Genomic DNA, 26,478 nt, shown 5'->3' with positions numbered 1-26,478 from the left:
TGAGAAAAATCCTTTGTAAGTTTGTTATTGTACTGATTGATAGATTAAACTTGGCAAAATCCCATAGTATCATAATATTTTATTATTCTGAATTAAGCCTGACTCTAGGTTGATAGTTCATTTTAAATCTTCAGAAACCATCTGATTTCATTCAGTAAAAATTAAATACTAGAACCCATCTTGCTCGGTTAGTACTCTGTCATTTTGCATAACACTAAACATCTGATATTGAGATTTGATAGGGAATTGCAAAATATTATAAACCACTTACAAGGGCTTGGGATAATTAGCACTCAATAAAGAAACTGGTACAAATCACTTCAGAATAATGTATTATATGAAAAATATGGTTTATTTTTTAATGTTCTCCATAACATTAACTTCCTGGATTACATTAGGAATAATGAATTAGCGTTAAAAACAAAACAAAACAAAAAACAAAAAATCCCAATAAGCAATTTGGAGAATGTAAGACATCAGAACACTGTAAATAGAATTTGTTTATATTCAAACTTACTCTAAGCTGGAACTTGTAAATGCCAATCTCAAATTCTACAGCTGGCTTTTCAAAGGAGAGAAGACTGACATAGTAGACATCAGTTTCTAGAATATTCCCTCTGAGGAATGCTCTTTTTAATTAGCTAAAATGTTTGAATTATATGTGATGCTCAATAAATGCACATATATTTTAACTTTAAGGCAAATACTTCACAAATATAAATAATGAATGAAACGAAAGAACACAGAATTGTCTATACTAAAATCTCTCAAGGACATGTGGCTTTTATTATAACTTTTAAGCTATGCATGTTTGACATAATTCCTGGAGGCAGTATTAGCACATCTGTAATACTATAAAGCTGCCAGAAATATTACGTTTGCTCATTTCCTGCTTTGAGATAGCTAACTTCAGGGGCCATTGCAAAGATATAGTTTCAAATCCACTGAACTCATCCAAGTCCATCTTTAAAAGGCTTGCCCAAGTTTAAAAGAAATCAAAGTCAAGTTCAAAGAAATATGAAATTGTGGATAGGGAATAAGGGTGTTTCTTTTACCATGTTGAAAGTTTTTTATGCTACATGCATGCATGCATATACTTATATATTTTGTTTACATGTTAATCATTCACTAAAGTCTTATTCTGATATGTGGGCACTTAGGTGACCTTGGGTTCTTGAAGGCAAGTTGTGCCAAACTATTATACAAGCCCAGTCTAGCTAGGTATGAAGTAGCTTGGAAGTAAAATGTTAGTTATCAAATGATAAATTGTGAAGGCACTAAAAAGCTCAAGGAGAGTTGTCACTGATGAATTGTAATTTGTGTCCAAGAAAACGGTGTGCAGAGTCTGGAAATAGGAAAGAATGGAAGCCAACACATATGGGCTGATATGATAGGTTTTAGCCATGAACACAGGATTCATACAAATCCAGTATTCACACTGTCCAATGTGATGGCATTCTCAAATCTAAAAATTTTTTCTTTTTTAAAAAGTTAGGAGATATAGAGGAAGTAAAGTGTGTCACAGACTTTGTATCTTTAAAATCACACTAGTAATGGAATTAGCTTACAGATCATATCAATTTTTACAAAGATAATAAAATTCATGTTGCAATGTTTTCAAAATTTTAAAACCAAAAAATTAATTTCAGTTAAAGTGAATAAACTATAAGGTGTTTGTTGATTTTTTTTATCATTTTAAATATTTTAACAATAATACTAAACTATGCATAAAGATAAACATAACACTTCAGTTGTTTTCAAAATAATGAAAATTTAGACATGGTATATAGGAGGCAAATATACAACAAATTGCTTTTTAAAAAAAAGTTACAAGAAATGATTACTTCTTTTTCTTTTATATAAAGTTCACATAATGATAGTCCAAGTAGCTGTATCAGATCATTAAATGCTTATTTTAAGCCTCTTAAGTCAATTCACACTCATAATGAGTATTAGAGTGTGTGCTGTCAAAATGACAGGTAAACATGGGCATCAAGCTTTAGATTTCATAGGTATTTTACTGTTACACTCTGCAGTCCACAATTAACGTTTACAAAATCATTTCTTTGCAGGACGAGGGACATTTTCTTCAAAGAAACCGGGATTGACAATATTTCCAGCTGGAAAGTATCTGGCAACCACATAGGAAGAACCATCAGTTGCAAAGGCCTTTCCGACCCCCATCTTCTTTGTGTTCTTCCATATCATTGCTGTAAAATGTCCTAGATGGGGAAGAAAGGGATTAGGTAAAAGATCAATCCCTGGAATCTCTAAAAGGATTTCACAAATTTACAGTTTTTGGCTTGTAGTACTTTAAAAAAAACCCTGGACTTCTCCCTGAAATATGAAACCATTTTTATAAAAGCAATCTTGTTCTGCTAATACTAAGTGACGTAAGTAATGGGATCCATCATCTCTGAAAATAAAAGCGACAAGTAGTTCAAAAAATAATGGAGACTGAGTGAAAGTATTTATAGGCTAATTAATTAATTAAGCTATGTTACCCATGAAGGGATGTACACCAAAAGTAATATAAAAAGAACTTCAAGAGATATTTCTCAGAGTGACACAATATAGAAAGGGTAAGAAAACAAATGAAAGTCTACATGCTGGCACCTATCTAATGGAGAGATCCTGGGAATGTCTCCAGCATGTTGGATAGACCTCTTGTAGAATGTTTATAGGAACATGTGGTTGAGAATCTCCTTGATATCAATGATCAATAGCTGCTGGGGATAGGGCAGGAAAGGCCTATTGCAGAAGGTAAACTTTAACATCTCTGGCTGTACTTGGGGAAGATTCAAATTGATAAGTCTGTTAGAATATCCTAGGTACTACATTCTCAAACAAACAAAAAACCAATACACTCAAACCCCTGTTTTATATGTGCTTACAGTAAATTTAATTGCATTATGCAAATTTGACCTTATATAGAAAGCATCTGAAAGAAATCCACATTCCAAAACCCCCACCCTGTTAGTTAATTTACAGAATGTGTTATACTTACTCATGAGCTTCCTCCCTCTCTCCCTGTTCTTTTCTGTCTTTCTATCTCTCTTCCTCTCTCTGTCTCTATCTTGCTCTCCCTCCCACCCTCTACCAGGAACAAAACAAAACAACAATTCATCCCCAAGATGAAAGCAGAAGAAGAAAGGACATTAGGAGCCCCCACAAGATGGGGGACTTGGCTTAAGACCTCCAGTTCTTTGAAGAGAGTAGACCTCTTCTGTCAGTTTTCAGTTCTAATGTGTCTGCCCCTTAAATGTGTTTTTCTTCTTGGCTCCTGTCAAGCCAGCTCTTGGGTCTGATTGCACTTCCTCATCCCTTCTTCCTGTAGCTCTCATTTCTCTATCCCTTTCTGTTTCTCTCCTCTCCCTCTCCCTCTCTCTCCCTCTCCTCTCTCACCTCTCCCTCTCCCTCTCCCTCTCCCTCTCCCTCTCCCTCTCCCTCTCCCTCTCCTCTCCCTCTCCCTCTCCCTCTCCCTCTCCCTCTCCCTCTCATACCTCCCCTCTCCCTCTCCCTCTCCTCTCCCTCTCCCTCTCCCTCTCCCTCTCTCCCTCTCCCTCTCTCCCTCTCCCTCTCTCCCTCTCCCTCTCCCTCTCCCTCTCCCTCTCCCTCTCCCTCTCCCTCTCTCCCTCTCCCTCTCCCTCTCCCTCTCCTCTCCTCTCTCTCTCTCTCTCTCTCTCTCTCTCTCTCTCTCTCTCTCTCTCTCTCTCTCTCTCTCTCTATCTCTCTCTCTCGTTTGGAGAGAATGTTTAGGTCCTCAGGCACTTTGGAAGGAGCTCAGACAGGCAGTGCTCACTAGCAACAGAATGAGCCTAATCCCTTGCCAGGCCCACCAGAAGAAATGCATGTGGAAGAAACTGGTGGGATAAGGGAAAGCTAAGATAAAACATGAAGTGTTAACTTTCTCACAGAGTGTAATGCAGTTCTAAGTTGTTCCTGCTCTTGCTTAAGTCTTTTGTGAATACACTTTCAAAATCTCTTATGTTAAACAATTTTTTTTGCGTGCAGAGGAAATACAGAGTGGTCAAAAATCCAATTTACATTGTACATTAAATACCTTTTTACTCCTCATTCTGGAGAGATTCTAGATATAAGCCAAATATAAAATTTTAAGTAATTTTCCTTGGTACTACAAGATAGTTTTTTACTTGCCACAATAGGAGTAATACAGAAGCAGAGAAATAAGAAAAAAGGGGTCTGACCATTCCCTTTGGACTCAGCAGCAGTACTGACTGTTCCATACAAATTAAGTATAAAGTAGTTTTGAGAGGGAGAGTGCTAATTGCTTGAGGAATTGGTGAAGGTTTCATGTAGATATTGGTTATTGAACTGAGTCTTGAAGGGGAACTAGGGATTTGAAAAGGAAGTGATGAGAGAAAGGTCATTCTGAAAATGGGGAACAATCAATGCAAAGGCATGGAGATGGGAAATAGCCATGATGGGGTGCTGAACAGCAAGTATAACTAGTATAGCTAGATCACAGAGTGAGTAGAGGAAAACTGTATAGGAAAACTGGCAAGGAAAGAAAAGTCAGATTTTTTTTCTTAAAGGGAATAGGAGTCCACTGGAATTTACTGAAGGGATGCAGGGTTGGTGCCGACAGTATCAAACCAGTTCTTTAGGAAAATATGGTAGCGGAATGAAGGAATATAAATAAGAGTGTGGAGAGATGTAAGATTTAATTCAATAAGCATTTATTAAGCACTTATTATAGACATGTAACTTCTCTAGATGCTGAAGATACAAAGAACAAATTAAAATAGTCTATCAAGGAACTTACTCTTTTATTGAGATATATTATATATATATATATACAGAGAGAGGAGAGAGAGAGAGAGAGAGAGAGAGAGAGAAGGACGGGAAAGAGAGAGAAGTACATAAGGAAATGAGAAGCAATTTGAAGAAGCCAAAAATTCTAACTACTGGATCCTGAATTAAGTTTTGAGGGAAAATATGGACTTGGAAAGGTTAAGAGAGGCACAGGTCCATTCCACATATGAATGGTGGCTTGTGTGAGTTTGTGGAGAGAAACTGGATGAACAGAAGAAACAGCAGTAATGTTATTTATTTGCAACACTATGTGAAGGGGAGCTCACAAGGATGTAAAGGTGGGGTATAAAACTAAACTGTAGCTAGGCTGAAGATTGTATATTATTTGAATCAACAAGATTCTCCTAAAGGTTTTTTTTTTTTTTTTTTTTTTTTTTTTTTTTTTTTTTTGATAGGGGAAATGCAGTTAGTTCTGTAATTTATTAATTATTAATTAATCCCTCTCTCCCTCTCCCCTCTCCCTCTCTCCTCTCCTCTCCCTCTCACCCTCTCCCTCTCCCTCTCCTCTCCCTCTCCCTCTCCCTCTCCCTCTCCTCTCCCCTCCCTCTCCCTCTCCCTCTCCCTCTCCCGCTCCCCTCTCCCTCTCCCTCCTCCCTCTCCTCTCCCTCTCCCTCTCCCTCTCCCTCTCCCTCTCCCTCTCCCTCTCCCTCTCCCTCTCCCTCTCCCTCTCCCTCTCCCTCTCCTCCCTCTCCCTCTCCCTCTCCCTCTCCCTCTCCCTCTCCCTCTCCCTCTCCTCTCCCTCTCCCTCTCCCTCTCCCTCTCCCTCTCCCTCTCCCTCTCCCTCTCCCTCTCCCCTCTCTCTCTCTCTCTCTCTCTCTCTCTCTCTCTCTCTCTCTCTCTCTCTCTCTTTCTCTCTCTCTCGTTTTGCTTTATTTTCTCCTGAATACAGTTGAATGAATAGCAATTCTGAGGTGGACATTTCTAGCCTTGGAGGCAGACTTGTTTAGGTCCTCAGGCACTTTGGAAGGAGCTCAGACAGGCAGTGCTCACTAGCAACAGAATGAGCCTAATCCCTTGCCAGGCCCACCAGAAGAAATGCATGTGGAAGAAACTGGTGGGATAAGGGAAAGCTAAGATAAAACATGAAGTGTTAACTTTCTCACAGAGTGTAATGCAGTTCTAAGTTGTTACTGCTCTTGCTTAAGTCTTTTGTGAATACACTTTCAAAATCTCTTATGTTAAACAATTTTTTTTGCGTGCAGAGGAAATACAGAGTGGTCAAAAATCCAATTTACATTGTACATTAAATACCTTTTTACTCCTCATTCTGGAGAGATTCTAGATATAAGCCAAATATAAAATTTTAAGTAATTTTCCTTGGTACTACAAGATAGTTTTTTACTTGCCACAATAGGAGTATACAGAAGCAGAGAAATAAGAAAAAAGGGGTCTGACCATTCCCTTTGGACTCAGCAGCAGTACTGACTGTTCCATACAAATTAAGTATAAAGTAGTTTTGAGAGGGAGAGTGCTAATTGCTTGAGGAATTGGTGAAGGTTTCATGTAGATATTGGTTATTGAACTGAGTCTTGAAGGGAACTAGGGATTTGAAAAGGAAGTGATGAGAGAAAGGTCATTCTGAAAATGGGGAACAATCAATGCAAAGGCATGGAGATGGGAAATAGCCATGATGGGTGCTGAACAGCAAGTATAACTAGTATAGCTAGATCACAGAGTGAGTAGAGGAAAACTGTATAGGAAAACTGGCAAGGAAAGAAAAGTCAGATTTTTTCTTAAAGGGAATAGGAGTCCACTGGAATTTACTGAAGGGATGCAGGGTTGGTGCCGACAGTATCAAACCAGTTCTTTAGGAAAATATGGTAGCGGAATGAAGGAATATAAATAAGAGTGTGGAGAGATGTAAGATTTAATTCAATAAGCATTTATTAAGCACTTATTATAGACATGTAACTTCTCTAGATGCTGAAGATACAAAGAACAAATTAAAATAGTCTATCAAGGAACTTACTCTTTTATTGAGATATATTATATATATATATATACAGAGAGAGAGAGAGAGAGAGAGAGAGAGAGAGAGAAGGACGGAAAGAGAGAGAAGTACATAAGGAAATGAGAAGCAATTTGAAGAAGCCAAAAATTCTAACTACTGGATCCTGAATTAAGTTTTGAGGGAAAATATGGACTTGGAAAGGTTAAGAGAGGCACAGGTCCATTCCACATATGATGGTGGCTTGTGTGAGTTTGTGGAGAGAACTGGATGAACAGAAGAAACAGCAGTAATGTTATTTATTTGCAACACTATGTGAAGGGGAGCTCACAAGGATGTAAAGGTGGGGTATAAAACTAAACTGTAGCTAGGCTGAAGATTGTATATTATTTGAATCAACAAGATTCTCCTAAAGGTTTTTTTTTTTTTTTTTTTTTTTTTTTTTTTTTTTTTGATAGGGGAAATGCAGTTAGTTCTGTAATTTATTAAGATGGCTATAGCAGTTGTATGGATATTAGACTTGAGAAGGGAGATTATACATATAAGGACCAATGAGGAGGCTGTAACAATGGTTCAAATGATGGGATGAGGACCTACTTAGGGTAGTAGCTATGTGTGGGAAAGAAAGAAAGAAAGAGGAATAGGAGAAATATGATTTTAAAATGGACAACACATCACTAAATGGCTATTGGGAATGAGAGAGCTCTGAAATCATAAAGTTATACTACTAGAAGAATGGTGTTACTCTTAACAGGAAAAGCTAAGTTTGGAGACAGGATGATTTGTGGGGAAAACAATTTGTTCAATTTGGGGCATGTTTAGTTTGAGATGAACCTTTGGGAATGGATGAGTTTACCAAAGAAGTGAATAAAGACTTGGAGAAAACCAAAGAGTTGTCAAACAAGTAGGAGAAATAGGAAGGAAGAGTACTATGTTAGCAAAGGGAGGCAAGATGAATAAGGTTGAAAGAAAAGAAAATGGGGATGCAGACAAAATCTGCTATGTTGGCAATATTTTCTCTGGGGGCCATTTCTAGTCATCCTTATCTGGCCACTTGACCTAGATGGCTCCGGAGGGGAAAAAGACTTTGCTCAGTCTCACTTAAATCCAATTAATTTGCATGTCATGGCTTCAGTTCCCTGATGTCATAGTCCTCTTTGAGAACAAAAAAACCCAACAACATTTTCCTTAATTTTTCTACTTTCTCTATTTGATTTTGTTTAATTTTGGTTCCCATTTCTTCCTCTACTGCTATGAAGATCTGAAACTAATAATCAATATGGGATGAGGCAAGAACTACTACAGAAATTTCCTTGTAGTGTCTGCATTTTTAACATGAGCTGGAAAACTCTTTTGGAAGAGGTAAAACTATATATTTCACTGGATTAGACTGATTCTAATGGAAGAGAATGATAAGTTTTGAGAGGAAAAGAATGGACTCAATTTTTTGATAAAGTAAGAAGCAAAGTCCTCAACTGACAGAAAGATCTGATAAAGAGTTGTTGTATGAAACTTGAGGAGTGGAAAAGTTTAGAACCATTGTGTGTAGTAATATAGGGAATCAATCAATTAGAGACAAATAACAGGACTGCCTTGATGCAAAAAAGGTCCAGTTGGACATTTATTTGTAATGAACTCTGGCGACATAGGTGGATGTAAAACAGAACTGATGTTTGCCAAGAGAAGAGAAGCTAGAGATTCAAAGGTAGAGGGCAATATGTGAGTTAGACAGTGCCTGACTACTGGGTTGAGGTTGGAAAGGAAAGAAAGTCAGAGCAGATATAATAATTTGAGAAAATCCTGAGTAGGGATTTTATGGCTGAGGTAGAATGAAGGAATAGATAATGGGACTTAAGAAGAAGGAAATAGGAGATTGGGGAGCTTAATGAGGCATCTTCATGCATATTAAACTTCCCTAGGCAGTCAGTTAAGTCAGTCAATAAGCATTTGTTGTGTAACACTAATTGCACCAGGGACTGTGCTAGCCTGAAGTAGTGGGAAGATGTTAGCCAGGTGTTGAATTTTTGAGAATTTTTTTGAGAAAAGACAGAGTTGGGGTCCTATAACTAATTTGAGTAGACTTCAAAATAGGAAAAGTTACTGAATTAAATAGGTAAGGAGAAAAGGGTATTTTGCAAAAGGTAGAATCTAGATGAGTCTTAAAGGAAGCCAGTCAAGGAGGACAGATGAGGAAGGAGAATAATCTATTGGATACTCAGGAAAAAGGAAAATACGAGATGGAGTATTATAGATGAGGAATAGCAAGAAGGCCAGTATAAACAGATTAAAACATGGAGGGGAGTATAGTCTGGGGAAATCTGCAAAAATAGGAAAAGGTCAGACTGTGAAAAGCTTTAAATGCCAAATAAGAGTTTGGCAGCTGAGAGGAAGTTATAGTAGAATAGAAAGAAACTTAAAATTGGGAGACTAACCAGAAGGTAGCTATGATATCCAAGAATGAATTATTTAGTTGAATAAAGATCTTAAGAGAATACCTAATCTAGGTCCCTCATTTTAAAAGTGAGAAAATTGAGGCCTTGAGTATATAATTTATTTCTTCAAGATCACAGAGCTAAATGGTTGTTGGGCTAGGACTTGACTCCCAATTCAAGTGCTTTTGTACATTTCCTCTTGCACAGCTGATCTAGTAGTATTTGGTGACAACTGCTAGTGGACAGGACAAGTGGGCATCTGGGCATTAAGTATTATTTGTCTGAGATTCCAATCTCTAATTCTTTGGGGTCATGCTGAAGCAGGAACTTGAGGTCTACAGCTGGAATTTTGAAGTGTGGAAATCTTAAATATTGTCACAATACTTTGCATATACTTTCCTTCTAACTGAACATTTCCTATCTTTCTTATAAAGAATACTACCATACAGGTGTAAGGTTTGGGAACTTCCTCTGTTGTATGATTTCAGTGCTCAGGAAGTTAGGTTTGGTAGGGAAGAGAAAGTTGTTTTTTTGTTTTTTACAGAACTCTGGTGGAACTAGATGCAATAGTTAGCCCTGAAGAGTCTTGGGTTGTTCAGTGCAACAGAGGCAGGTAGTGTTTATCAGTTTGAAATCTATTTGAAAACTATTATGAAAAACAGCTTCAGATCAATCAGAAAATAGAATGGTACTAGAAAATGTCTTACTGAATTATAAGCATGAAAAACTTAGTAGAAAAAAACCTCTGATTTCTTTTTCTGGAGCAGATGTAAAATTGTATACAAAACTTTTTTTTAAGAGAAAAAAATTTTTAAATCAGACAAACTAACAGAGTACACATTTTCATGGAATAAAAATATACAGATTGGCTAGTGAGTTTGATTATATAACAAGACAAAATATAAGAAAGCTTTGTAAGCATTTATTAAGGGGAAAAACTGATGACTAAACTTTATAGAAAATTGGTCATTCTACACTAAACTTATTTTCTTTTTTTAAAAGTTTACCAGATCAGCAATCTAATCAGAGATCAGGAATGCTATATACATGGTATACTTACATTTCAGCAAAGCATCTAAGTCTATCATATTCTTGTGGGTAAGACAGAAAAACATGGAATAAATGATGATACAGTTATGTGAATTCAAAGTAGTTCAATGATAGGACTAATTCTTGAAAGGAGGTCTCTAGAGGAATGCTCCAAGGATCCATTCTTCAACATTTTTATCAGTGACTAGGATGAAAGCATGCTTATCAAATCTGAATATGAAGCTAGAAGCTCTGAGTTCCATGAAACACCTAACATGTTGGAAGACAAAATCAGGACCCACAAAGATTTTAATAGGCTAGAATGATGGGCCAAATCTTAATAGTAAGATGAAATTTGATTAAAGGTAAACATAGTCCTATACTTGGGTTTATTAAAAAAAACTTCACAAGGATAAATTTCTACATAAGTTTGTTTGAAAAATTTGAGATTACAAAGAACTATCAATTTACTATGAGTGAAAAATCTAACACAATAGCTGTCAACACTAATGAAATCTTAGGTTGTATGGAAAGAAAATGCCAAATGAAAAGGAAGATCATCTTGCATTTGTGCTCTCCTCAGATTATTTCTAGATACTTGGGGTGTTTAGACATGACATGATTTTGAATCACATTTTGAAACTATACTTTTCCAACTCAGGTTCAGTTGTCTCTCCCCTCTAACTGGAGGACATGATATTAAACTCCTCTGAATGCTTTCTTCTTTTTATAAGGGCTCATAATGTTCCTGATAATTCCATTTTTCCATGCATTGCTCTGTTCCACTCTACTCTTTGGGAACAACATGTCTTAGAGCTAAGTACTCCCTAGTTTTCTTACTCCTTCCTACTCCCTTTTCAGTTTTCTTTTCTGTGTTGTCTTCCCCCATTGGATTGTAAGTTCACTGAGCTTGGGCACTCTCTTTTTATTTTTATTTGTATTCTGAGTGCTTAACACAATGCCTAGCCTATACTGTTGTTCTGATATGTCCAACTCTTTATGAGTCTACAAACCATGGAGGGCCAGGCTCATCTGGCCTCCACTCTTTCCCTAAGTTTTCTCAAGGTCATATTCATTGCTTTCATCTCATCTTCTGCTGTCCCCTTCTCTTTATGCCTTCATTTTTTTTCCAGCATCAGAGTCTTTTCCAGTAAGTCCTATCTGCTTATATTATGTGGCCAAGAGATTTAAACTTCAGCTTTAGTATTTGTCCCTCTAATGAACAATCTAAATTAATTTAAATACTGACTGATTTGATCTCTTCTGTCCAAGAGACTCTCAAAAGTCTTCTCCAGTACCACAATTAAAAAGCATTGATTCCGCAGCACTCAGTTTTCCTTATAGTACAGCTCTCATTTTGTTTACAGGAATTTTGGCAAAGTGATAATGTCTCTAATTTTTAGTATGCTGTCCTGGTTTGTCATAGCTTTACTTCCAAGTAGCAAGTGTTTTTTAATTTCATGGCTATAGTCACCAATTACAATGATCTTTGAGTCCAAGAATAAAATTTGACCCTGTTTTCATTTCTTCTCCCTCTTTTTACTTGCTATGTAGTACCAGTTGCCAACATATTAGGGTTTTTTTTTTTTAATATACAGCATTTATATTTTCTCTTTATCAAGAGATTTAATTCCTCTTTCTTCACTTTCTGCCATCAGGGTGGTTATCATCTGCATATTTGAGATTATTCAAGTTTTTTTTTTTTTCCCCAGCAGATTAATTCCAACTTTTGACTCATTCAGCCTAACATTGTGCATGATGAATTCAGCATGTAAGTTAAGTAAATAAGGTGACAATGTACAGGTTTGTCATACTTCTTTTCCAATCTTAAACCAATCAGTTTGTTCCATATTCAATTTGAACTGTTGCTTCTTCCCCTTAATATGGGTTCCTAGGAGACAAATAAGATGATCTGGTACTTCTATCTCTTAGAGGACTTGCCACTCATTTTATAGTGATCATCCAGGCAAAGACTTTAGTTTAGATATTTTTCTTGAATTCCTTTGCTTTAGCCATAATCCAGTGAATGTTGGCAATTTGGTCTTTGTCTCTTTGAAAATAAGTCTCTTTTTCTAATAACTCGTTTTATATATCTCTGAAGCCCAGTTTGCAGAATCTTAAGCATAACTTTGCAGATGTATGAAACGAGCACAACCGTGTGGAAACCTGAATGTTCCTTAGCATTGTCTTTCTTTAGGATAGATATGTAAACTTATCTTTTCCAATCCCAGGACCATTCTTGATTTTTCCAAATTTGGTGGTACACTGAGCAGAGCAATTAAACAGTATTTTAAAATTTTAAATAGCTCAACTGAAATTCAGGCACTTCCACTGACCTTATTGATAACAATGTTTTTTAAGGCCCACTTGACTTCATTCTATAGGATGTCTGTTTTTAAAGAGCAACAACATCACAGTGGTTATCAGTGGTGAGAAGATGTTTCTTATATAGTTCTATTTATTCTTGACACTACTTCTTAATCTCTTCTAATTCTGTTAAATCTGAGATTTTTGTCTTTTATGACATCCATTTTTGCATGAAACTTTCCCTTGATATATCTGATTTTCTTCAAGAAATTCTTGTTTTTCCCATTCTGTTGTTTTATTTCTTTGCATTGTTTACTTAAGAAAACCTTATTTCTCCTTGCTTTTCTTTGGAATTCTGCCTTTAGTATAATATCTTTCCCTTTCCTTTTTTTGTCCTTAGCTATTTGTAAAACCTTATTTGATAGCAATTTTGTTTTCTTGTTTTTTTTTTTTTTCCTTTGGAATGTTTGTTTTTGCCTCCTGTACAATGTTGCAAACTTTTGTTTATAGACAGTTCTTCAGGCCCTCTATCTACCAGATCTAATCCCTTAAATCTGTACATCTCTATTTCCTATTCATAAGGGATGTTATTTAGGTTATATGTATATACTCTGATGGTTTTCCTTATTTCCTTCATTTTAAATCTAAATTTTGCAAAATAAAGAAGCTTACAAGCTGAGTCATAGTCAGCTCTAGGTCTTGTTTTAATTAACTATATACAGATTCTCCACGTTTGCTTGCAAAATGTGTAATCAATTTGATTTCCATATTGTCTATCTGATGATGTCCATGTGTCGAGTCACCTTTTGGATTGTTGAAAATATGTGTGTGTTATTACCAGTGAGTTATCTTGGCAAAACTCTATTAGTATCTACTCTATTTCATGTTTACTCCAAGATCAAACTTGTTATTCCTATTATCTTTTGATTTCCTACTTTAACATACCAATTCCTGATGATGAATATGACTTCTTGGGAGGTTGTTATTTCTAGATGATGTGGTAGGTCTTTATAGAACTGATCAACTTTGGCTTCTGGCATTGCCAATTTTGAATGGTTTGCATTGGATTTGAACAAGAAATGTCATTTTTGACATTATATTCCAGTACTGTTTTTTCTCACCCTTTGTTGCTTATGAGGACTACTTGACTAACTATGAGATTCTTGCCTACAGTACTATATGTAATTATCACCTGAATTAAATTCACCCAATCCCATCTTTTAAAGTTCACTCACACACAGGATGACTCATCTGACTTAAGCAAACCTGCTTAGCATAGCACATTTTCATTGAGCTACACAAGCCCTCTCAATCATGACAAAGCAATTATCCAAAAGATACCTGGCACATAGGAGGTATTTAATAAATGTTACTGAATTGAATTATATTTAGGTGGAATAGGACAGCTGTCTTCAAGTACATGAAAAGACTATCATGTAAAAGACTCTGCTTAGCTGTAAAAATAAAAAAAAATAAAAAAAATAGACATAATGGATGGATGTTACAGAGAAATAGCTTAGGCTTGATAAAAAAGAAAAATTTTCCAACAAGTAAAGCTGTGTAAAAGTGAAATAAGCTGCCTTTGGAGGTAATAGATTATCTATCAATGGAATTCTTTAAACAGAGGCTTGGATAATTGATGGGCAGAACTTTGGTAAAGGGGACTCCTGTTCAGATAACAGTTGAATTAGACCCTTCTTTTCCTCTGGTGCTGATACTTCTAACATCTCATGTATGGATATAACTCGTCTTTCTTTTCTTGGACTAATCTTTCTAGTCCAACAAAAAGTAGCATTTATGAATTCTCTTCATTAGTATAAGTCATATGAAACAGAACTTTCATCTATCACTTTAACAGAAAGAGAGAAATAATAATACATTAGTAATTAAAAATTGATCTATGAACTTTCCCAGTATAACTTCTTCAATTGTCAAGTCTTATGATACTTGGTATAGCATAAGATTTCAAGGGAAGATTATACTGTATATGTGATGGACAAAATTGTGTGTTTGTGTAAATATGTGTGTTTAAAAAACCACTACTATGTATGAGATTATCACAGATTGTTTGAAAACCTGTAGCTCTGTAAGGAACCAAAACGTTTTAGTCAAAAATCCAATTGAAAAAAAGGAAAAACGAGAAGTGTAATCTTGGAAATGTTAACTGAATAGATTTCCTATCTTCATAACTGAAAGAAAACAAAAACAAAACCTTGTACTTTAGAGAATAAAATCATGACAAAAAATACTCACCTGATTCTGGGGTGAATCCTGGACTCTTAAAATCATAATTTCTCATTTCACTATACCATCTGTCAGAGACATCTTGTCCTACAGAAAAAAAAGAGATGATCCTGTCAAAATACAAGGACAGCTACATGGCACAGTGGATAGAACACTGGTCTTGAAGTCAGGAGGACCTGAATTCAAATCTGGCCTCAGATACTTAATAATTCCTAGATGTGTGTCACTTACCCCCAATTGCCTCAGCAAAAACAAAAAACAAAAAACAAACCATTGACAGTACAAAAGAAATTTCAAACATAGAATTGCTAGTCATAGAATATCCTGATAATTTGTAAAAACACTTTATTTTTTTTTCAAAAAAAGGAAGATATTTTCTTTCCAGTATCTTGTCCATATATGAAAATTTATGTATCATTCTGCAACTTTAGCTCATTACTTCCATGCTAATCAGTGAGAAGGCATAATTTATTATGAAATTTCTAGTCATGAATAATCATTTTATTGATCATAGTTTTTAAGTTTTTCAAAGCTACATTTTAAAAAATAATGCATAGACATCGTAGGTTGCTTTCTCTTGGTTCTTTTCACTTCATTTGGCATTAGTTCACAGAACGCTTCCCAGGTGTATCTGAATTTATCCTTTTTATCACTTCTAATATAGGGTAGCAATATTCCATTATATTCATGTATGATAAATTGTTTAGTTAATCTCTTGTTGATGGGCACTTTTTATTTATTAAGTGCTGCTACAAATATTTTTGTAAATATAGACCCTTTTACATCTTCCTTTGACTAATTTGGGGAGTGCTTATATGTCTGGAACAAATGGTAGGTACAGTTTAATAACTTTCAAAGTATAGTTAAATGGTTAAAACATTTTGCAGTTCCTGGAACAGTGCATTAGTGTGACACAGTACTGACACAGTACAGCAATTGCTATTTTCCTTTTGCCAGTTTAAAAAGTGAGACATAGAATCTTGGATGCTTTAATTTGTATTTATCTTACAGGTATTGAACTGTGAAATTTTTCATGTAATTATTGATAACTATATTCTTTTTTTGGGGGGGAACTGCTTCTTTATATCCTTTAATTCCTTTCTTACTGAAGTTAATTGTTTCAATTAATTTTTTAAATTGGCTTTAGATTCTCTAAGTAAACTATTTTATTATCTACATAAAGAGCTCATGCTGTTGTCTTTTTTATATGCTTATTTATTCAATGTAGAATTTCTAGGACGAAGTCAAATGGTGTTGACAAACAGTTTTGTTTTACTCCCTTTATTGTTAGAAAGGCTTTATTATTTCCTCGTTATAGATAATTTTAGCTCTTGGTTTAGTAGCTATTTATCAATATTAAGGAATGGTAATTTATTCTTGTGTTTTTTTTTCAAAAATGTTTTAAAGGGGTAAAAGAGTATTTTAATTTATTTCAAAAACTTTTCTACATTTTTGTATAATTATATAATTTTTATTTTTTCTGATATGAATAAGATCTATTATGTTAGAAGTTTTTCTAACACTAAATAGCTCAGCATTTCTGGTATAAATCCTGTATCAACTTTAAAATATGCTGCTATAGCTTCTTTACAAACACTTTTACAGAAATATTAGATATTAAGTTAGTTCCCTCCCCTCCACTTTCACTCTCCCTGAATTAAATAATTAGGTCACATTTGTCTCATGGAAAGGGCAATTAGGTCACATTTGTCTTATGGAAGGGTTTAGTAAGATGCCTTTCTTTTCTATTTTTTTTTTTCAAACAATTTATGTAATAATTGGAATTGTCCTTTGAATACTTGATAAAATTCATTGGTCATAGATTTTTTGTTCAATTTCTTTTTTGAAGCCAAACTATTTAAATTCTCTATTTCTTGTTCTGATAATCTGGGTATTTTCAATTTTGCATTAATTTATCCTTTATCTTGGACAAATCTTGTGTGTACTTAATTGTTATGCTATTAGATTCTAAGATCCTTGAGAAAAGAAACTTAAGTTTTGCACAACTTGACATATGCTTTCTCAATGTGGCGGGGAATTCAGGGAATAAGGGGGAGAATCTGGAACTCAAAATTTTAAAAACAAATGCAAAATAATTTGTTTTGCATGTAACTGGGGAAAATAAATGTTAAAATGAGAAAAAACTTTACTTTCCTTTGTATCTTTACAGCTTAACATAGTGCTTTTTATATAATCCTATGATTTTTTTTTTTTTTTTTTTTGGATAATTTAACTCTCTTTTTCTGCTTGGAGTACTTTTTTTTTTTTAAATCTGCCATAGAAGCCCAGGGTTTTGTCTATGATATTCCTAGGTCTTTTCATTGTGGAATTTCCCTCAAGAGATGATTTCTTCCTCCAATGAACTTTAAAAACTGAAAACCAGGAAATTACTCCCCCCCCCCCCACCCAGTTTTACTCTGATATTTATAGATACTGGTAATTTATTTTATTATTTCTTGAAATGCAGCATCTAGAATTTTTAGTTTGTTCATGCTTTTCAGAGAGTCCAAAGATTCTTAAACTATTTCTTTTTTGTTTCCAGGTCAATTGTTTTTGATAGTATATAGTTTATATTTTCTTCTATTTCCCCCCATATTTTGATCTTGTTCTAATATTTTTTGTTGTTCTATACATTCGCTGACTTCTGTTTGCGCCATTATATTTTTCAAGGATTCCATTATTTGGGTTTATTTTAAGCTATTTATTCTTTCGTTTTTTTCCCCCTCCTCTAAGCTAGTTCCATTAAAATTTCTTTTTTTAATAGTATTTTAAATTTTTGTTTTAACTACAAGTATTTATTGATGGATCAAAGAATACAATTTTAATGGAACTACAAGGCACAACCGTGGATTAAAACAGCTTGTTATACAGCCAAAAGAGGAAAATGCATTTTTCTTTAAGAACCTTAAATATGCAAATCATGAAGCCACTAAACTGTCTAACAGATCACATCGAACAATTCTTCCCTTTTATATTTCTATTTAACATTTCCATTATTACATCATTTGAACAGTAAATCTAGGTTCATTCCCTCATGACAAAGCTACTGGCAATTTACATCTACACTGCTCCACCTGACCACTTCTCCTTACCTTACCACACTTTTTCAGCTGGCATTATAATTAAGGATAAGTCAGCAAGGTATCTTACCAAAGAATCCCATATACAGGATCAGTTTTCCTCTTTTTAAAAATTTTAATAGAATTTTATTTTTCTAAAAACATGCAAATATAGTTTTCAACATTCACCTTTGCAAAACCTAGTGTTCCAAATTTTTTGCCTTCTCTTCCCCCTAAGACAGCAAGTAATCCAATATAGGTTAAACATGTGTAGTTCTTCTAAACATGTTTCCATATTCATCATTCTGTGCAAAAAAATCAGGTCAAAAGGGAAAAATTTTTTGCACATGGAAAAAACCATGCAAACAAACAACTACAAAAAGGTGACATGCTTTGATCCATGTTCAGTCTCCATAGTTCGTTCTCTGATTGAACACTATTAGTATTACCTTGAATCACCTCATTGGTGAAAAAAGCCAAGTTCATCATAGTTGATCATGACATAATCTTGTTACTGTGTACAATGTTCCCTTGGCTCTGCTCACTTAGCATCAGTTCATTTAAGTCTTTCCAGGCTTTTCTGAATTCTGCTTGCTCATCATTTTTTGTAGAACAATATTTCATTATATTCATATAGCATAACTTATTCAGCCACTCCCCAGCTGAGATGCCATCTACTCAATTTCCAATTCCTTGCCACTATAAAAAGGGCTGCTACAAACATTTTTTGTCTATGTATATCCTTTTCCCTCTTTTATGATCTGGGATACAGACCCAGTGGAGACACTGTTGGATCAAAGGGTATGCACAGTTTGGATATAGTTCCAAATTGCTTTCCAGAATGGCTGGATCATTTCACAAAGCATTAGTGTCCCAGTTTTCCCACATACCCTCCAACATTTTGTCAATTTTCTATTCTATCATTTAGTGTAAAATGACATCTCAAAATTATTTTAATTTACATTTCTCTAAATAATAATGATTTAGAAAATTTTCCCATATAACTATATATGGCTTTAATTTCTTCATCTGAAAATTGTTCACATCCTTTGACCATTTATCAACTAGGGAATGACTTATATTCTTATAAATTTGAGTCAATTCTCTTATATATTTTAAAATGAGGCCTTTATAAAATTCTCTCCTCCCCACCCCAGCTTTCTGGCTCATTGATTTTGTTTGTATAAAATCTTTTAAATTTAATGTAATCAAAATTATCCATTTTACATTTCATAATGTTCTCTAGTTCTTCTTTGGCCATAAATACCTCCCTTCTTCACATATCTGACAGATAAGACTATGTCTTGCTCTACTAATTTACTTTATAGTATCACCTCTTATTTCTAAATTATGAACCCATTTAGATCCAGGAGAAAGAAAAAAGTAAACAAAAAAATTGAAGATATTATAAAGCCATTATATTTATCAATTATGATATTATTGCTAACTCCTCTGTAGAAAACAGTTTCAGTCAAATGAGGTCAAAAGCCAGACTGCAATGAGTATAGAAGAGATTAAGAGAAGTGGAACTGGAGGGAATGATTATTGATGATTTTCCCAAAAAGTTTAGCTGAAAAAGAATATAAAAAAATTAGCAAGTCACAGGAAGATTTATAGGCACCAGAGTAACAGTGAGTAGATAGGGAGACGTAAAATGAATGGAAAAGTAGGGATGATAAAAGGGAGTAATATGCTGGCAAGGAATGGGATGAATGAAGCAGGCTGTCTGGCAAAAAGTAAAAGGGTCACTTTTTTCCCTATGAGATAGTGATGAGGAAGGAGATAGCATGAAGGCCATCTGAGGGATGTGAAATGGGGAGAAGAAAGGTGGTTTTGGAGAATGATTTCAGATTTTTTGATGAAGTATAAGTCAAAAAGTCTTCTGCTGACAAGCAGTGAAGATTGAGGAGGGATGCAAATGTTTGAAATCTATTCTGTGCTAAATGGGATGGTGAATTGATTAGGGAAGTAAGTGTTGCATTGCCTTGCTGCAGGAAGTGTTGCATTGCCTTGCTGCAGCAAGGATTCAGTTAAAATTATGTAATATAAAATTGAAGTATACTCCATGAATATAGTTTCAGGAGTTTCTTTAACTCCATTCAAGTATACATAAATAGAAGTGTTAAATGTTGTATCATTAATGTTAAATGGTGGGAGTCACACAAGGTTGGGACTTAGCAAATCATAAGCAAAGAAAGGATAAAGGGGGAAGATATTAGTTTATAAAGGATAATGTAGAATTGGACTGATTCAGGGCAAAGGCAATGAATTGGGGAAAGAACTGACTAGAGATTTAGAGGTTAGATTGGTGGTTAGATTGAAGATAAGGAGAAGAGTTAGGTATCATCAAAGCAGAGAGAAAGGTGGTATAATAAAATATTGTGATCAAAAATGAGAATTTTTAAGTGAAAAGAGAAGTAGAACACATTTAAGTGATGGCAATATTAAGTATCTCATTTGAAGTGGAGATCATGCATGGGAAATGGGCAATATCATCGGATAATGAGAAAATCAGGGTTTGAGGAACTATCACTATGAATGATGAGATTCCTTAAAATGAGGACAGAAGATGATATGGATAGAAAGACTGAGCTAGGTACTGAAATCACTGAGGAAGAGAGAAAGAGTGCTTTGGGATTCATTACATAGCAGCAACCAGTATCTTGAATGGGTGATACATATGGACTGAATGGAGCAATTAAGTGAGTAATGATGGTTTTGGGAAAGTCTAGAAGTAATGGGGAAGCAAGGAATATTCTGACTCCCTGCCTTAACCAGTTAAGTCAAGATCTATGAATGAAATTACAACCAGTAATGAAAAGGGTAGTCAGGGGGTCTTGTTAACAAGTGGGAACCAAGTGTCAGTGAGAGCCAGGAGATGGAGAGAGTCAAAAAAGAAAGGTATAATATGAAAGCAAGTTTGTTAGCTATGGAACAGATATTCCAGAGAGTACAGTGGAAGGGGGAGATAGATTTGGAATAAAACATTTTGGGAATATGGTTGAAGGGGATGAAAAAAAAGGAGTAGGCAGTAGGGGGTGGGCAATGGGATTTGTACAATGATATCAGAGGTTGGTGGTACTGAGGAATGGGATTCAGAATCACTGGGATAGAGAGAGTATGACAGGATGGGTGTATGCTATTAAGTCCAGGTATATCAGTGGTTGGAGAGAGACCTATTATCAGAAGGAGGGAATTAGAGGCCATTCCTCACCATCCAACATGGTAGCAGGTGGATTTCTGATTCTTTTTAAGTCTAGGAGGGTCACCTCACAGCAGGCAGGAGTAAGTGAAGTATGGGGGATTCTAGATAGGATGTAAGGACCAGCAATTTCAGGTGGAACTGATCTAAGTAAGGACTCTGGAGAACTGGTGAAGTGGGATGAAGCCAGAAAATATAGAAAAAGTGGCCTGTATGCACTGCAGGAATGATGTAAGACTAGATCTATAAACTCCTTCCAATCCTGACTTTTGTTCCTTTTATAATTTTTCTAATAACTGTGAATTGGTCTTTTAATTTTCTGGAAACCAGTTCTTCATTTTTTAATCAATTCACGATTATTCCTTGATTTAATGTCTCCTACCAGGAATTCTATTCTTTTACTCATCAATACTTATTCTTATTAGATAATAAATAAAAGCATATAAAGAGATAAAACTTTAAAAAACTATTAGAAGTTTTGAAAAGATTAAGTCAAGGAGCAATTTGAAAACTGCTGAATAAAATAGAACACTTGTGGAATATATCCATTTGTTAACATATTGGTTAAAATTATATTTTAAATTATCAGTGGATTTCAGTTCCCTATTTTTATTTTTTATTCATTATCACTGATAACTGAAAACTAACTCTATAGTTTTTGCAAATGAGATGCTCCTTGGACTTTAACATGAAGATAGATAGACTGAATTGACTTACAGATACATGAGATCAGTAGAAGGAGAAGTAGAAGAAGACTGAGTTTAAAAAAAAAAAAAGTTCTGTTACAAAGGAAGGCTAGCTGGATTGGAGAGGGATGTATCTGATAATGACTGGGTTACAAAAGTAAAAGGCACTGACACTACTTTAAAAAAAAATGAAACAGAGAGCCAAGATAGTGGGTTAAAGGCAACCCAGGTGAATTCTCTCAACATTCCTTTCCAAATAACTCAAAATAAAGGCTTAAATAAAATTGTTGAGTGGCAGAGGCAGGAAAAGGTTAAGGTGCATCATTTTCCTGGCCTAAGACAATTTAGGAGGTTGGCAGAAACAGCCACCACAGCTGAGGAAGCAGCAGTTTTGAAAACTCTCAGCCCAGAGACAGTATGGGGTTGAACAACCCATCAGAAAAAGATTATAGAGACCCTTTGCTGTCATTGGGTCCAGCTGGCATTGATTGGCAACTCTATGTCTTTTTACAATTCTGGGTCACAGTTTCATGGCAGAAAGGAGTGCTGGGAGTTGGTCAAAAGGAGCAGAGACCATGGTCACAGTTCCAAGGCACTAGTGATTGTGGCTGCAGGGAAACAAGAGCCCTTCCTGGGTAAAGACCATAGAGCAGACCAGAAGAGTAGTAACCATATCTTTCCTAGGACCACACTAAGAAGCATCAAAAAATTGCAGATCTTTAGAACTAGCTCTGAAAAAGGAAGCACAAAAAATCCTGAAGCTTGGCATTGTGCATTTCCACCCTCAGTTAACAAAGAGTCCAACTTCAATATAAAGTTCAAAGTCAGGGAATAGGCTAGAAAAAACAAACAATAACAACAAAAATAATTTGACTATAAAAAGCTACTATAGTGATGGGAAGACTAAGGCACAAATTCAGAAGACAACAATGTGAAAACAGCTATATACAAAGAAAAATGTAAAGTGAACTCAAGCCCAACTAGAATTCCTGGAAGAGTTAAAGAAAAAGATAAGAACGTCAAAGGAAAAATTAGGGGGGAAATGACTGATATGAGAAAATTATGAAAAGAATATTAATAGCTTTGGTAAAAGAGGCAAAAAAATACTAAAGAAAACAACTTAAAAAAATAGAATTGGAGGGCAGAGCCACAATAGTTGAGAAAAGTTGGGGACTTGACTGAGTGCTTCCAAATTCCTCTCCAAACAATTTAAAATTTCTTAAAATGAATTCTGGAGTGGCAGAAACCATAAAAGGAACCAAGTGAAATAATTTTCCAGACCAAAACTCAGAGGGTAGACAAGAAAGGCCTCTCACCCTCAAGTAAGAATTGAGCACAATGCAGTACAGCCTGCAGTCAGCATAGATCATATCACAGTAAATCACTAACAGGTTTCAAGATCAACTGAATCAGTTGCCTCAGCCCACAGATGGAAGGGGATTGAACAACTTATCCAGAAAGACTAAGGATAACCCTTCAGGGGAAAAAATAGATATGCAAATATAACATGGGGGAAAATAGTACAACCTATGTATTTGAGGCAACTACATGGAGCCTGAAAACCCAAATACAGAACAAAAATAACAGCAAAATATTAAAAAAAAAACAAACTAGAATAAGAGTTCAAACTGTGATGTAATAAAATTGTCAATGTCAGTGAGAAAGAAAGTAAATAAAACAGCTTAAAAAGGAAATAAAAGTAACAAAATTATGTCAAATTCAGCAAGCAACAAGCCAGATACAACAGCCCACAATCTTCCTAATAACAGTTTAGTTAGTGAGTTCAATATAACTAAAAACTTAGAGCATAAGAGGAAAATGAAATAACAAAGAATCTTAGAAATGAAAATTATAAAAAATTTAAAATAAGTTTAATGGTACTAAGTCAAAGAGTATTTAAATGTCTGAGGCTACATTTGAACTCAGAAAGATGACCATGTTTGATATTATTATAAATCAACATTTTGAAAACGCAAATATTATGTTGCAGAGTACTGTCTTTTGAGGGATCCTTTGTGATCCCATTTGTTATTTTCTTGCAAACATTGGAGTGTTTTGCCATTTCCTTCTCCAATTAATCTGATAAGGAAACTGAAGCAAATAGGATTAAGTGATTTGCCCAGGATCACACATATAGTAAATTTCTGAGACCAGATTTGAACTCAGAAAGTGATATTTTCCTATCTCTACTCTTTGCACTCTATCCATCTTGTCACATTAATACCCTGATTTTTTTGAATAGACTGTCGGTATGAAATTGAGGATATTGCAAAAGAGGGAGGACTAGTTTCCCTAGGTCATGAAGAGGACCTCCTATAAGACCAGAAACTAGGTCTCCTACGAGAGAGAGAGTCAGTTTACATGGCCATCAGGTGAGAGCTGGATGCCTAGAAGTGATCTGAAACAAGCCTCAATAGATCCACCCCAAGCAGGCACTTTCTCAGGAAAGGACATTCACCTTCCTAGGAAAGACTTAGTAAAGGCCTGAATCAAGAGGCAGTGGAAAGACAGAGGAAAAATACCCTGGTTCTGGACTCAGATGGTCTGTGTGGCTTTGGCCAATTCATTTAAACTATTTGGGGCCTTGGTTTCCTCATGAATAAAATGATAAGAGTTGAACTCCATGAGTCTTCTTCCTACTCTAAATCTTTGTTCTTATGATCCTTCTACAAGGCTAGCAAACACCTGACAGGAATAACGTGAATTGTTTGAAGGAAAAGGAGCAGGGACCCCACATCTGAATCCCTGCCAGCTCTAAAGAAAAACTCTGAGTTCACCTATCAGGAATGCTTACAAAACCTCAAGTATTTCTGTAGCTCTAGACTAGTGAGAGGACTAAAACTAAGCAGTAATTCTTGACACAACCTCCTTCCCCTCCCAACCTGGGGAAGACAATGACCCTTCTCCTAATCTAATCCTTAGGAATGATATCCATAAAGGGAGACAAAGATAAACCTGGACCTGATTAGTTTTGCCAAGCTTTACCGGTCACCTACAGGCTTAATACGACAAAGAGACAGGCAGGTGGGAGCTCTTTTGATGGATTACTGAAGCCTATAGTCATTGTATCCTTCAAGGTATGTGACCTGCCTTAGCTCCTTTCCATATGGGGACACAGAGTAGCAATATTCCAAGATTCTAAGGGCTATTCTATCCTTACTGTGTTAGAGCAAAAGAAGCCCCCTTCTGTTAATTTTTCAAAGGCTTGAGAGTGTCTCATTATATTCCCAATATGAACTTGAATTAAGAGGGTAAGGCCCTCCTCCAACAGTGGGCAACTTTCCAGTTAACAAATTAGGCTGCGAGACTGTTGTTTTATCATGTCCAACTCTTCATGACCCCTTTTGAGTTTTTTTTTTTTTTTGGCAGAAATCCTAGAAAAGTCTGTCATTTCCTACTCCAGCTCATTTAAGAGATGAGAAAATTGAGGCAAACAAGATTAAGTGACTCACCAGGGTCACCAAGAAGAGGAACCTTCCTGACTTTAGACCTGGCACTTTATTCACTGTGCCTCCTAGTTGTCCCTCAGAGACTGGTAGGGGTCATATATAGACAGTTCACTGTGACCACTTATTTCCTGTATGTGACTGGTAAAACTCTTTTATAAGCCAATAAAGACTGATGGGGCCCTTATCCCTGGTGAACTTTTAAGCAGGAAAAAAAATTCTTCTAGCTATGCAGGATTTTTGATCCAAAAAAAAATTGCTCAGAAATAAATATTTCAAGTAAGGAAGGCTTGATATACTGTCACTCAACCACTAGTTTAAATGAGGGGAGAAAACAGAACCCAGAGGGAATACTTTTTCTATCAAGAACTTCAGCCAAAAGGACTCCTAGAGTAAAGACACATAATAATATAGCACTGGTAGCCTGTGCCCTCCTACTTCATGCAGAGTTGTGAAAAGCACAGCAGATGATGGGTAAGAGGAGAACTATATTTCTTTGACAGTGACCAGATTAATATTTTTTATGGAGCAAATTATAGAAACATGTAGTCAGATGACAGTTTTGATATCTTCCTCTGTAATGTGTACCTTACATGTAAATACATGTCAACTACATTCTAATTATTTCATGTTTTGAATGTGCTTCTGTTTATTTACTTGTTCATGTTATTTACTTTATGTCATATGCATACATTGTAGATGCATTAAATATTCATAATTTTGTTACTTACTATTGTTATAAATCCTGCTGTTTTTTGCATATGCTATTACTTTATAGATCTATTGATAATAATATTGCTTTACTTTTGTTTTGCTGTTATGCTTGTGTCCTTTGGATATGCATGTACTACTATTACTAAAGTGTCAATAGGACTATATTATATATACTGTTGATATATACTTCCTGTGAATTGCATTCTGAGATCCCACTTGGAATGTCTGGATAATTATCCTTGTTCTCTTAAGAGTGGGTCTTTATTTTGATGTTGTGATTTCTAATTCCAGGTGCCACTTGTATTTTGGCTGATTTAGTAAAGGCAAGCAAAATATCTGTTCCAGGGATAAGAAGTACCCAAAGGCTGTCCACTTGAGGTCCTGAGTTCCCTGGGGTTAGGACGTTGTTTTTCTTTTGTTTTTGAAGAGGACCAATGACCTCAGGGAGGATGTCTTGGTTGGTATGTGAAGTAGATTTAAGTGAGGTAAAGTTGTACAAAGTCATCACCCTTGATGTCCAGTGGCAAGACAAAGTAAGGATGACTGGCAATGGCCTGGGATGCAGTGGATGATCT

General features: G+C 35.4%; 1 protein-coding gene across 3 annotated transcripts in view; it reads right to left on the bottom strand.

Annotated features, from left to right (window-relative positions):
- Nucleotides 1-333: 333 nt before the first annotated feature.
- Nucleotides 334-26,478, bottom strand: part of GLIPR2 (GLI pathogenesis related 2) — a 65,010-nt gene continuing 38,865 nt past the window's right edge. For 2 of the 3 annotated variants that reach the window (XM_074281743.1, XM_074281745.1), the window contains exons 4-5: nucleotides 14,806-14,883; nucleotides 334-2,222 (exon numbers count right to left, since the gene is read on the bottom strand). In XM_074281743.1, coding sequence (XP_074137844.1) covers nucleotides 2,059-2,222; nucleotides 14,806-14,883 — 242 coding nt within the window. In that variant the 3' untranslated portion in view covers nucleotides 334-2,058. Of the gene's footprint in view, nucleotides 2,262-14,742; nucleotides 14,884-26,478 lie in introns of all 3 variants that reach the window. The other variant, XM_074281744.1, reaches the window with a different exon arrangement.

This window comes from Sminthopsis crassicaudata, chromosome 1, assembly GCF_048593235.1.
Source record: "Sminthopsis crassicaudata isolate SCR6 chromosome 1, ASM4859323v1, whole genome shotgun sequence".
Lineage (NCBI taxonomy): Eukaryota > Metazoa > Chordata > Mammalia > Dasyuromorphia > Dasyuridae > Sminthopsis > Sminthopsis crassicaudata.
Note: the sequence above shows the minus strand (reverse complement) of the source record. Positions and strands in the feature narration are given on the sequence as shown.